The 11,474-nt window shown below is 52.7% G+C and overlaps 1 protein-coding gene across 1 annotated transcript; it reads left to right on the top strand.

Annotated features, from left to right (window-relative positions):
* The first annotated feature begins 6,225 nt into the window (after nt 1-6,225).
* Nucleotides 6,226-10,780, top strand: LOC133361838 (probable RNA-binding protein 46). Its single transcript, XM_061580829.1, has 3 exons — nt 6,226-6,575; nt 8,804-9,599; nt 10,238-10,780. Exons 2-3 carry the CDS (start codon nt 8,958-8,960, stop codon nt 10,778-10,780), a joined length of 1,185 nt encoding a protein of 394 aa, XP_061436813.1. The 5' UTR covers nt 6,226-6,575; nt 8,804-8,957.
* Nucleotides 10,781-11,474: the final 694 nt, after the last annotated feature.

Consider the following 11,474-nt stretch of genomic DNA (forward strand, 5'->3'; position numbering starts at 1 on the left):
TAAATATTTAATTACCAATTGCTTAATGGTGGCAGGCAATCATCTGACCCATAGGTGGCAGCCATCTCAAGCCAGAGGACAAGAGGACTCTAGCCGCCACGCATATAAAGGATTTAGAGTGAAAAACTTTGTTTTTACGGGTTAATTTTTTGTTACAGGTAGGAACAACAGTTCCCCACCACCCACCAGGGATTATTTGTCTGTCGTGCATAGCCCCTCCCACCGTGTAGCACGCTCGCGGATTGGTTGAAGTGCGTCACGTGACCGCGAGCTTTCTGTCCAACCAAGTTCCTAGCTGGCCACTGTGAAGGAACGTGATTGTGCTATGGATTCAGAAACCCGAGTTTGAGGGTGACGTCTGAACTGCTGATTGTTTGGTCGCTGACCACTGGTGAAGTACCCGTCTGGTCACCGCCTGCATCTTGGAGTGGATTGAAAAAGGGCTGTTGATGTTCTTGAGCTTTGATTAAAAGCCAAAAACCTTTCAAGTACAATTTCAGGAATTGTTTTTCTGGATAAACCACTTGCATAAAATATATCCAATGTTTGAGTTTGCATACGGAGCCCAAAACCACCTGTACGTTTTGCAATGTGCTTTATATTTTGTAGCAATCACTGCCTTTCATGTAAACTGGTACCAGGTGCATACAGCGCATGAGAACGTTCAATTCGAATGCGCAATTCCCTGGAATAGCCACAGTGTTGATTTGTTTAAACAAGTTTTGACAATAAAAACAACTCTCTTTGAACTGTTAGCACGGTCTTTTTTGACGGTGTTTTTTAATATACATGTCTCGTTAAACCACCCCGTCACCGCCCGCCAATTAGCAAGGTTTGTCACGTAAACAAAGCGTGCCAATTCGTTATAAGCTCAGCACACCTGTGCTGCACCCGAAACGTCATTTCATTTCACTGTTTTCATTTCTAATTTGTTTCACCCACGTGACTTTCACATCTATAATTACAAGCGCACAACCTTCATCCGTGATGGACGCCGCACTGTCCATCGTTTTCATGCACGGGGCGCTTCAAACCTCCAAGTCAGAGGTCGCAACCGGGTACCCGATACCCGTACCCTACCCGATACATGGCTACCCGTACCCGGCCGGGTACGGGTAGGCGTTTGCGACCCTGGTGCGGCCGGGTACGGGTAACCGTGAGTCACTGGTGAGTCACCGTTTGTCACTCATTTCCCAACGTCTTGTCTCTTCTCCCAATTCAAGTTCCTAGAATCAACCCACCCGCGCAACATGGCTTCATCCCAGAGGTTGCAAACGGGTAACCGATACCCCTATCCGATACCCGGCCGGGTACGGGTAGCCGGGTATCAGGTAGGGTACGGGTACCCGTTTTCGACCCTGGTGCGGTCGGGTACGGGAAGGACATGAGTCACTGGTGAGTCACCGTTTGTCACTAATTTCCCGTCTTGTCTCTTCTCACAATTCAAGTTTCTAGAATCAACCCACCCGCGCCTGCAACATGGCTTCATCCCAGAGGTCGCAACCGGGTACCCGATACCCGTACCCTACCCGACACCCGGCTACCCGGCCGTTTTCAACCCTGGTGCGGCCGGGTACGGGTAAGGAATCAAACCCGTGTGTGACGTCTGCTCCACGCGCCGCCTGCATGGACAACGGAGGCGCAGGGACAGACACTCGACCGTGAAATCGATCCGCAATCTTGTCGCACGGCCAGCAGCTCCGTGTCGCCTTCTCTCGATCCCGCGATCCCAAGCAGGTGACAGTCCGCGGCGAAATGACGAGAGGAATTCACACGGAATGTCCTTTTCAACGAAGTCTTCCAGATGTAAAACGATGTAAGCTTTTAATTAAGAAATACAATTCAAAACACAACACAATTCGAAGACGTTTCATTTTAAAACTTCAAAACGGAGCATCGGGTGCTTGCGTGAATGCAAAATTATAATTCGTGTTGTCAAGAATGTATCTCCTCTACGTGTAACTTTTAAGTGGTATGCCTTGTAACTGATGAATGATCTCGCCCGAGTGATCTGTACAGGTTACTTCTAAACACACACACTTAATCACTCTAGATTTGAACACTTCATGTTTGACCCTCACAGACAAAATGTTACATGTACATGCACAATCAGACAAGTATTCATTCTAAATTATTGACAGGCATATTAACAAAATTGAATTACTGCAGCGAAACATACTGCATCAGGCAACATCGTATTAACAAGAAGCTATTTTAACACATACTATTGTGTCATTCAAAACGAGTAGTCCATTGCATGCTGGCGTCTGGGTCAAAACGTAGCAAATTCTAAACATTACCTACAAATAATAGATCACGACGTTTCGATCGCAACGCAAGCAGTCGCCATCAGCTGGGACCACGTCAATAACTGCTGAAGTTGGCGTCTACCTCAGTTGGTGATGATGGTGGTGATGGTGGTGATGGTGGTGATTGTGGTTGTCACACCTGATGACGATCGCTTGTGTTGCCATCGAAACGCCGTGATCTAGAATTTTTCGACCCACGTGACGTCACCGAAAGAACTAAAGAGTGTGGATTCCTGCAGTCACAAAAGCTTCAAGTCAAGATCACCTACAAACGACACAGCTGAGATTACACATCAATCATCGCCACTACTGACAGGCTCGTGTTCACATGCAGGCTGGTCAAGGGCCACCACCTTGTGCCACACAGGGGCAGCTGCTACTTGGGGATGCTCTTCGAGTGTTTCAGACAAGCGCCATGCAACAGCAATTATGATGAGAACATCGTGAATGCTTGGGGGCTTATTGGCTCTCGCTCCTGGTGAGAGACCGACCCAACCCACAGGTCCACTAAGACTGGCCACTCGTCTTCTTGCTTCTTTCGGTAAAGTCGTCACGTAGAAGGGAAGTAATAAAATAATAAAAATAAAACACAATAAAACAATTCTCACGACGTTTCGGCCACAACGCAAGCAGCCGTCCTCAGGTGAAAACCAGGTCTGTCGAGGCGACAGCGTCTGAATGAAACAGCACACGCGCTTGGAGCATATAAGCTGGGCGCCTTGACAAAGGAATTTGCATATCAAGAGGCATTTAGCATATTTATGAGAAATGCAGGTATGTGATTAGTACCACTTATGCCCGTGCATTATGCAGAATTAGCAGCATCAAAGGAAGGGGATAGGGGTAGCATTAACAAAGGGAAGGAGTGTTAATAGTATGTAGCTGCAGTAACTGGCCACTCACTCTTACCCTGCAGGTTGAACCCAGGAACTGAGTGTTCAACTTCACGTTATTGTCATTAAAGGCCTGTGACAAAGGAGCATCTATTGCAGCGACATCGTCTCTGGCTTACTCATCTACCGGGTCTCCATTTGACTTTGTGTTGTCTAGGAAGTCCAGCCACACCTCCACAAACTGCTGGGAGTTTCAATTTAAAGCTTTCCTGACTGCAGGGATTCATCTTCTTGGTTCTTTCACCTGAGGACAGCTGCTTGCGTTGTGGCCGAAACGTCGTGAGAATTATGTGATCATGTTTTATTTGTATTATTGTATTACTTCCCTTCTACGTGACTTTACCGAAAGAACCAAGAAGATGCTTGGAGTTGCCTTACTCTGCCTCACAGTCAGAATTCTCCTCCTGCTTCACGTTGCCTCCATCGATGTGAAGGTCCCATTTTGGAGTTGATTCTTCATCTTCACATTTTACCTTCACTTCTTCGCTCTTCACCATCACCTCTTCACATTTCACCTTCACCTCTTCATATTTCACCTCGTTACCTTTAAAAGTGTCCAAGCTGGGATTTTCTTCCGGTTCATGTTTGATGAGGGATGGGCTCATTGCAGCACTTTGACTTTCACAAGCTGATTTCAGACTCCACTCCTGGTGGATATTCTGATGCTTGTGCATTCTCTGGTGTACATGAAGATGTTCTGACTGTGCAAACGCCTTCCCGCACGGAGTGCACCTGAAGGGTTTCTCTCCCGTGTGTGTTCTCTGGTGTTTTATAAGAGAAGATGACCGTGAAAATGCCTTCCCACACACAGTGCACTTGAAGGGTTTCTCTCCCGTGTGGGTTCTCTGGTGTGCTTGAAGATGTGGTGATTGTGCAAACGCCTTCCCACACACTGCACTTGAAGGGTTTCTCTCCCGTGTGTGTTCTCTGGTGTTTTATAAGAGAAGATGACCGTGAAAATGCCTTCCCACACACACTGCACTTGAAGGGTTTCTCTCCCGTGTGTGTTCTCTGGTGTGTTTTAAGATTTGATGACTGTGTAAATGCCTTCCCACACACAGTGCACTTGAAGGGTTTCTCTCCTGTGTGTGATCTCTGGTGTTTTTTAAGAGAAAATGACCGTGAAAATGCCTTCCCACACACACTGCACTTGAAGGGTTTCTCTCCCGTGTGGGTTCTCTGGTGTTTTATAAGAGAAGATGACATTGAAAATGCCTTCCCACACACACTGCACTTGAAGGGTTTCTCTCCCGTGTGGGTTCTCTGGTGTGCTTGAAGATGTGGTGATTGTGCAAACGCCTTCCCACACACACTGCACTTGAAGGGTTTCTCTCCCGTGTGTGTTCTCTGGTGTTTTATAAGAGTAGATGACCGTGAAAACGCCTTCCCACACACACTGCACTTGAAGGGTTTCTCTCCTGTGTGTGTTCTCTGGTGGATCTGAAGAAATGATGGCCATGCAAACGCCATCCCACACACAGTGCACTTGAAGGGTTTCTCTCCTGTGTGTGTTCTCTGGTGGATCTGAAGAAATGATGGCCATGCAAACGCCATCCCACACACAGTGCACTTGAAGGGTTTCTCTCCTGTGTGTGCTCTCTGGTGGTGTGTAAAATTTCCAGTCCGCTCCGTGCTGTATCCACGCTGGTCGCATTGTTGCCTTGCCGTACCGAGCTGTGCTGAGCGCCTTTGCTCCATCAGACCAAGCGACAGCTGCAGACAGAAAAAAATTATATCCACACCACCTACACGTCAGACACAGAGTAATGCATATACACAGTCACACGTGACTTACACGTCTATACTTATTCATATATTCATGATGTAGTGAAAAAGTTTCCCAAATTCATCACACAGGCTGTTATTGCACACAATGAGAGGGCAAATGGTCATAAATATGCCTGGAAGCCCTCGTATCTCCGTGGTGAGATGTTAACTACCTCACCTGGTATACAAGAAGTCGTGGGTTCGATCCCGACCCTGACGCCTGCTGCTGTATATTTGGAGTTTGCGTGTCTCTCTCTCTCTCCGTGGTGAGATGTTGACTACCTCGCCTGGTATACAGGAAGTCGTGGGTTCGATCCCGACCCTGACGCCTGCTGCTGCTGTATATTTGGAGTTTGCGTGTCTCTCTCTCCGTGGTCGCGTGGATTTTCCTCCGAATCTCCCGGGTTTCCCCTCCACATTTAGAGTCAACATCAGCACGTGATTAGCGTCTTTGACCGATACACATTTCCACACGTATTCTTGGTTCTTTCGGTAAAGTTACGTAGATAGACAATAACAACAGATAACATCAAATAAATGCCACTTGTGTTGTGATAGAAACGTCGTGGTTTTATTTACAATTTTGTTTACTTTTATTCATTTTATTATCTGTTATTTTTATTAATTTTCTATCTCCGTGACTTCACCGAAAGAACCAAGAATATGAATTGCTGCAGTTACGAAAGTTTTAAGTCAAAACATTGACACACGCGTTGACAAAACCCCCCATACCTTGTTGTTGTTGTGGGCAGGTAGCTTCTGTAAACTAGAGCGGTACAGCAGCTCAGGCGGGCTTGGGCTGGTAAAAAACGAAAAAAAAAAACTGCCTTAATATCTACAATAAACCAAAGTGACAAAGTAGCGAGCCGCGTGAAGACAAATTAAACTTAAGGGAGGGAATTAAAGCAAACGCGACCAGGCGAGGGCAGGAGGCAAGGCCCCGCGTGTCTAGGCCCCGCGTTGTAAAGTTCCAACTTGGACATCGATTCACAAGCTGCTGCTGCTCTATTGACATCCCTACGAGAGAGAGAGAGCGAGGCTCTAGCTTGGTAAACAACAACAACCACAACAACCACAACAACCGCAATGAAAATTTCTCACCTCGGATTTCAGTTCACGCGCGGACCTCCAGCTGCCTGTTACCTCGTGACGTCACCCGGCAGCAGATGACATGACGTCACTTTCTGGGGTACAAGACCCTCCCCTCCCACAATGAGAGGCTACCCTAACTGAATAAATTAATAAATTATGTTAATGTTTGCGATCATCAACATTATCAATAAACATCATTTACACCATCATATACAACAATATCATCAGCATCATCATCAGCATCAACAACAACATCATCAGCAACATCATCACCACCCCTAGCATCAGCAGAAATATCAACATCATCATCAGCAACAGCAACAACAACAACATCAGCAGCATCAACAACAACATCATCAGCATCAACAACAACAACATCAGCAACACCGTCACCATCTAGAACAGAGGGGAGGGAAGACTGCGGCCTAGTCGGCCTCGGGCCATCCCGAGTTTTCCTAGCGGACCCGCCGCGCCCGGAGCGCCTCCCCCGGCAGGAGTCGGGATCGAATAACGGGTCCGCCGGGCGTGGTGAACACACATACACACAGTGTACACACACACACACAGTGCACACACACAGTGCACACAATGTACACACACACATAGTGCACACACACACACACAGTGCACACACACAGTGTACACACACACACACAGTGCACACACACACAAAGTGTACACACACACATTGTACACACACACAGTGTACACACACACAGACAAACACACACAGACACACAGTGTGTACACACACAGTTTACACACAAACACACAGTGTACACACACACAGACACACACACAGAGTGTACACACACACAGTGCACACACAGACACACATACACAGTGTACTCACACACACACAGTGTACACACACACAGTGTACTCACAGACACACAGTGTACACACACACAGTGTACACACACACAGTGGACACACACACAGACACACACAGTGTGTGTACACACACAGTGTGTACACACACAGTGTACACACACACAGTGCACACACACACACAGTGTACACACACACACAGTGTACACACACAGAGTGTACACACACACAGTGCACACACAGACACATACACAGTGTACACACAGACACACAGTGTACAGACACACATACACAGTGTACACACAAATACACAGTGTACACACAGACACACAGTGGACACACACACACACACAGTGTACACACACAGTGTACACACACACACAGTGTACACACAGTGTACACACACAGTACACACACACACTGTATACACACACACACAGACACACACACAGACACACACAGTGTGTACACACACAGACACACAGTGTACACACACACAGACACACACAGAGTGTACACACACAAACACAGTGCACACACAGACACACATACACAGTGTACACACAGACACACAGTGTACACACACACAGACACACACACACAGACACACACAGTGTACAAACAGACACACACAGTGTACACACACACAGTGTACACACAGACACACACAGTGTACACACAGACACTCCAACACACAACCGGTTAGTGCTGCTCCAGTGACAGATTGGCACGGTATGTCACGTGATAAACCTTGCGAATCGGCTGTCGGCTGATGGCCGGTTTAACGACACGCATACATTCAAACTTTATTTGGAGTTGGAGTTTGTGTCTCTCTCTCATCATCACGGTGGCTAGGAGATGTTAACTACCTCGCCTGGTATGCAGGAGGTCGTGGGTTTGATCCCGATACTGAAGATTCTTGCTGTATATTTGGAGTTTGTGTGTCTCTCTCTCATCATCACGGTGGCTAGGAGATGTTAACTCCCTCGCCTGGTATACAGGAGGTCATGGGTTTGATCTCGATCCTGAAGATTCTTGCTGTATATTTGGAGTTTGTGTGTCTCTCTCATCATCATCACGGTGGCTAGGAGATGTTAACTACCTCGCCTGGTATGCAGGAGGTCGTGGGTTCGATCCCGGCCCTGGCGACGCCAACTGCTGTATATTTGGAGTCTGCGTGTCTCTCTCTCTCATCATCATCAGTGAGTGGGTGAGGTGAGTGGGTGGGTGATTGTGTGAGCGAGTGGGTGTGCGGGTGAGTGGGTGGGTGAGTGTGTGAGCGAGTGGGTGTGCGGGTGAGTGGGTGGGTGAGTGTGTGAGGTGAGTGTGTGAGCGAGTGGGTGTGCGGGTGAGTGGGTGGGTGAGTGTGTGAGGTTAGTGTGTGAGAGAGTGAGTGTGTGAGCGAGTGGGTGTGCGGGTGAGTGTGCGGGTGAGTGGGTGGGTGAGTGTGTGAGCGAGTGGGTGTGCGGGTGAGTGGGTGGGTGAGTGTGTGAGCGAGTGGGTGTGCGGGTGAGTGGGTGGGTGTGCGGGTGATGTGAGTGGGTGGGTGAGTGTGTGAGCGAGTGGGTGTGCGGGTGAGTGGGTGGGTGTGTGAGCGAGTGGGTGTGCGGGCGAGTGGGTGGGTGAGTGTGTGAGGTGAGTGTGTGAGCGAGTGGGTGTGCGGGTGAGTGGGTGGGTGAGTGTGTGAGCGAGTGGGTGTGTGAGGTGCGTGGATGGGTCAGTGAGTGGATGAGTGAGGAGGGGTACCAGGTCGTCTACTGGGGGTGAGGGGTCATTATACAGGGCGGTTCAAAGGTCAAGACACAGTTTCTTGGGTTTTTATTTTATTGTGATTTTCCGAGTTTACAAAGGTAGCTCTCTCTCCATCCGTCTCTCCACTCTCTCTTCCTCTCTCCACTGCTGGGCCTGTAGGCTTGGCCCGAGCGAGTTCCCGCCTTTTCACGAGTTGATTCCGCCCCCCGCCGTGGCTTTGTCGGCACGAGGCTTCTGCGCCGGTGAGTGTCAAGGGCTCCAACGGGCCCCAAACCGCTGCCCCGTCGTCACCGCCGCCGTGGACAAAGCGCCGATGCTCGACATCATGAGCTGCGTGGAGAGGGACCTTCTGGACCTCATGTTGCGCACGGGCTACAACGTCGTCCAGGAGAACGGACAGAGGAAGCTGGGACCGCCGCCCGACTGGCAGGGCCCCCCTCCCGCCCGCGGCTGCGAGGTGTTCGTGGCGAGGATCCCGCGCGACCTGTACGAGGACGAGCTGCTTCCCGTGCTGGAGGCGGTGGGGCAGCTGTACCAGCTGCGCCTCATGATGACGTACGACGGAGAGAACCGCGGCTACGCGTTCGCCACCTTCGCGACGCGCTCGCAAGCCGCGGACGCCGTCAAGAGACCCCACGACTTGGAGATCCGCCCGGGGCGACGGATCGCGGTTTGCGTGAGCGTCGACAATCGCCGCCTCTTCTTGGCGAGGCTGCCGAAGGACAAGACGCGGGCCGAGGTGATGGCGGCGATGAGCGACGCCACGGAGGGCGTCGTGGACGTCCAGATGCGCTTCTGTCGCTACGACAGGAGCCTCAGCCGAGGCTACGCGTTCGTCGAATACGAGAGCCACCGCGCGGCCTGCATGGCCCGCAGGGTGCTGCTGCCGTACTCCTTCCGGCTGTGGGGCCGGGACATCAACGTGGACTGGGCCATCCCGCAGCGAGAGCCGGGGGCGGCGGCTGCTGCTGCTGCCGCGGCGGTGGCAACGGAAGACGACGAGGAGGGGGGGGAGGAGGAGGCGGCAACTGAAGACGAGGAGGAAGAGGTGGTGGAGGAGGAGGAGGTGGAAGAGGTGGTGGAGCGGGAGGAGGAGGCAACGGAAGACGAGGAGGAGGGGGGGAGGAGGAGGTGGAGGAGGAGGATGTGGAGGAGGAGGAGGCAACGGAAGACGAGGAGGAGGAGGAGGCGGGGGCAACTGAAGATGAGGAGGAAGAGGTGGTGGAGGAGGAGGTGGAAGAGGTGGTGGAGGAGGAGGAGGTGGGGGAGGAGGGGGAGGAGGAGGAGGGGGAGGAGGAGGCAACGGAAGACGTGGAGGAGGGGGAGGAGGAGGCGGGGGCAACTGAAGATGAGGAGGAAGAGGTGGTGGAGGAGGAGGAGGATGAGGTGGTGGAGGAGGAGGAGGAGGTGGGGGAGGAGGGGGAGGAGGAGGAGGGGGAGGAGGAGGCAACGGAAGACGAGGAGGAGGGGGAGGAGGAGGCGGGGGCAACTGAAGATGAGGAGGAAGAGGTGGTGGAGGAGGAGGAGGATGAGGTGGTAGAGGAGGAGGAGGTGGTGGAGGAGGAGGTGGAGGAGGAGGCAATTGAAGACGAGGAGGAGGTGGCGGCGGTCCCAGGCCTCCCGCAGCCGGAGTGCGCCGTCTGCGGCAAGGTCCCGCACAGCCTGTTTGTGGGCTGGGCGGCGCGCACGCAGCTCTGGCGGGCACCCCGCCACTCGCGGCCCACGCCCGTCGGTCTGGACGAGCTGCCGGAGGCGGCCGTCTTGTCGTGGGAGACGCGTTTGCAGGCGCTGCTACGGAGCGCCGGCGTGGGCCACGCGACCTTCGAACTGCACGCTCACTCGGAGCCCGGCAGGCCCATGGGCCTCCTGTACAAGGTCTCCGTTCCCGGGATGATGCGGGAAGGCAGCGGCTTCTTCCCCGCGGTGCTGAGCTCCAGCGTGGAGGGAGCGCGCGAAGTTGCCAGCGAGCTCCTCCACGAAATCCTCAGCGACGCGAACCCGAGGGCGGGCCCGGCCCCCGTCGCGACGGCGCCTCCCGGCCGCCCCGTCCGGGACCTCCCGGCGTATCCCGGCGACTTCCCCGCGCCCCGGCAGCCGGTCGCCGCGCGCCTGCCGACAAGCGGCACGCACCCGTAGTGCCGCGTGGCCGTCGTGGCGGCGTTCATCAGACCGCGGACGGTGTCCTACCGCTTGAAGCTCACATCCGTTCTGCCGTGTTCACCGTCAAACTGCAAGTTGCCCGGCCGCTCACTCGACATGGTCACGTTGCCGCATGCCAGAGCTCGCAATCGGGTACCCGTACACGTTCCCTACCCGATACCCGGCTACCCGTATCCGGCCGGGTACGGGTAGGGTACAGGTATCGGGTACCCGATTGCGACCTCTGGGATGAAGCCACGTTGCAGGCGCGGGTGGGTTGATTCTAGGAACTTGAATTGTGAGAAGAGACAAGACGTTGGCAAATGAGTGACACACGGTGACTCACCAGTGACTCACGGCTTACCCGTACCCGGCCGGGTACGGGTAGCCGGGTATTGGGTAGGGTACGGGTATCGGGTACGGGTAACCGGGTATCGGGTAGGGTACGGGTAGCCGGGTATCGGGTAGGGTACGGGTATCGGGTAGGGTACGGGTAGCCGGGTATCGGGTAGGGTACGGGTATCGGGTAGGGTACGGGTATCGGGTAGGGTACGGGTAGCCGGGTATCGGGTAGGGTACGGGTATCGGGTAGGGTACGGGTACCGGGTACCCGGTTGCGACCTCTGCCGCTCGCTCTCCACTCAGCCGTCCGCCCCTTTCCTGTTTCCCTCGTTGGGGGGGGACCAGCCCT

Source organism: Lethenteron reissneri, unplaced genomic scaffold, assembly GCF_015708825.2.
Source record: "Lethenteron reissneri isolate LAM-NWPU_2019-01 unplaced genomic scaffold, ASM1570882v1 scaffold_1251, whole genome shotgun sequence".
Classification (NCBI taxonomy): Eukaryota; Metazoa; Chordata; class Hyperoartia; order Petromyzontiformes; family Petromyzontidae; genus Lethenteron; species Lethenteron reissneri.

Excerpts from the sequence above, each read along its gene's own strand:
- LOC133361838 (XM_061580829.1), top strand. The coding sequence starts at position 8,958 with ATGCTCGACATCATGAGCTGCGTGGAGAGGGACCTTCTGGACCTCATG. Across the intron at positions 9,600-10,237 it reads TCCCGCAGCGAGAGCCGGGG|GAGGAGGTGGCGGCGGTCCC; the intron begins GCGGCGGCTGCT and ends ATTGAAGACGAG.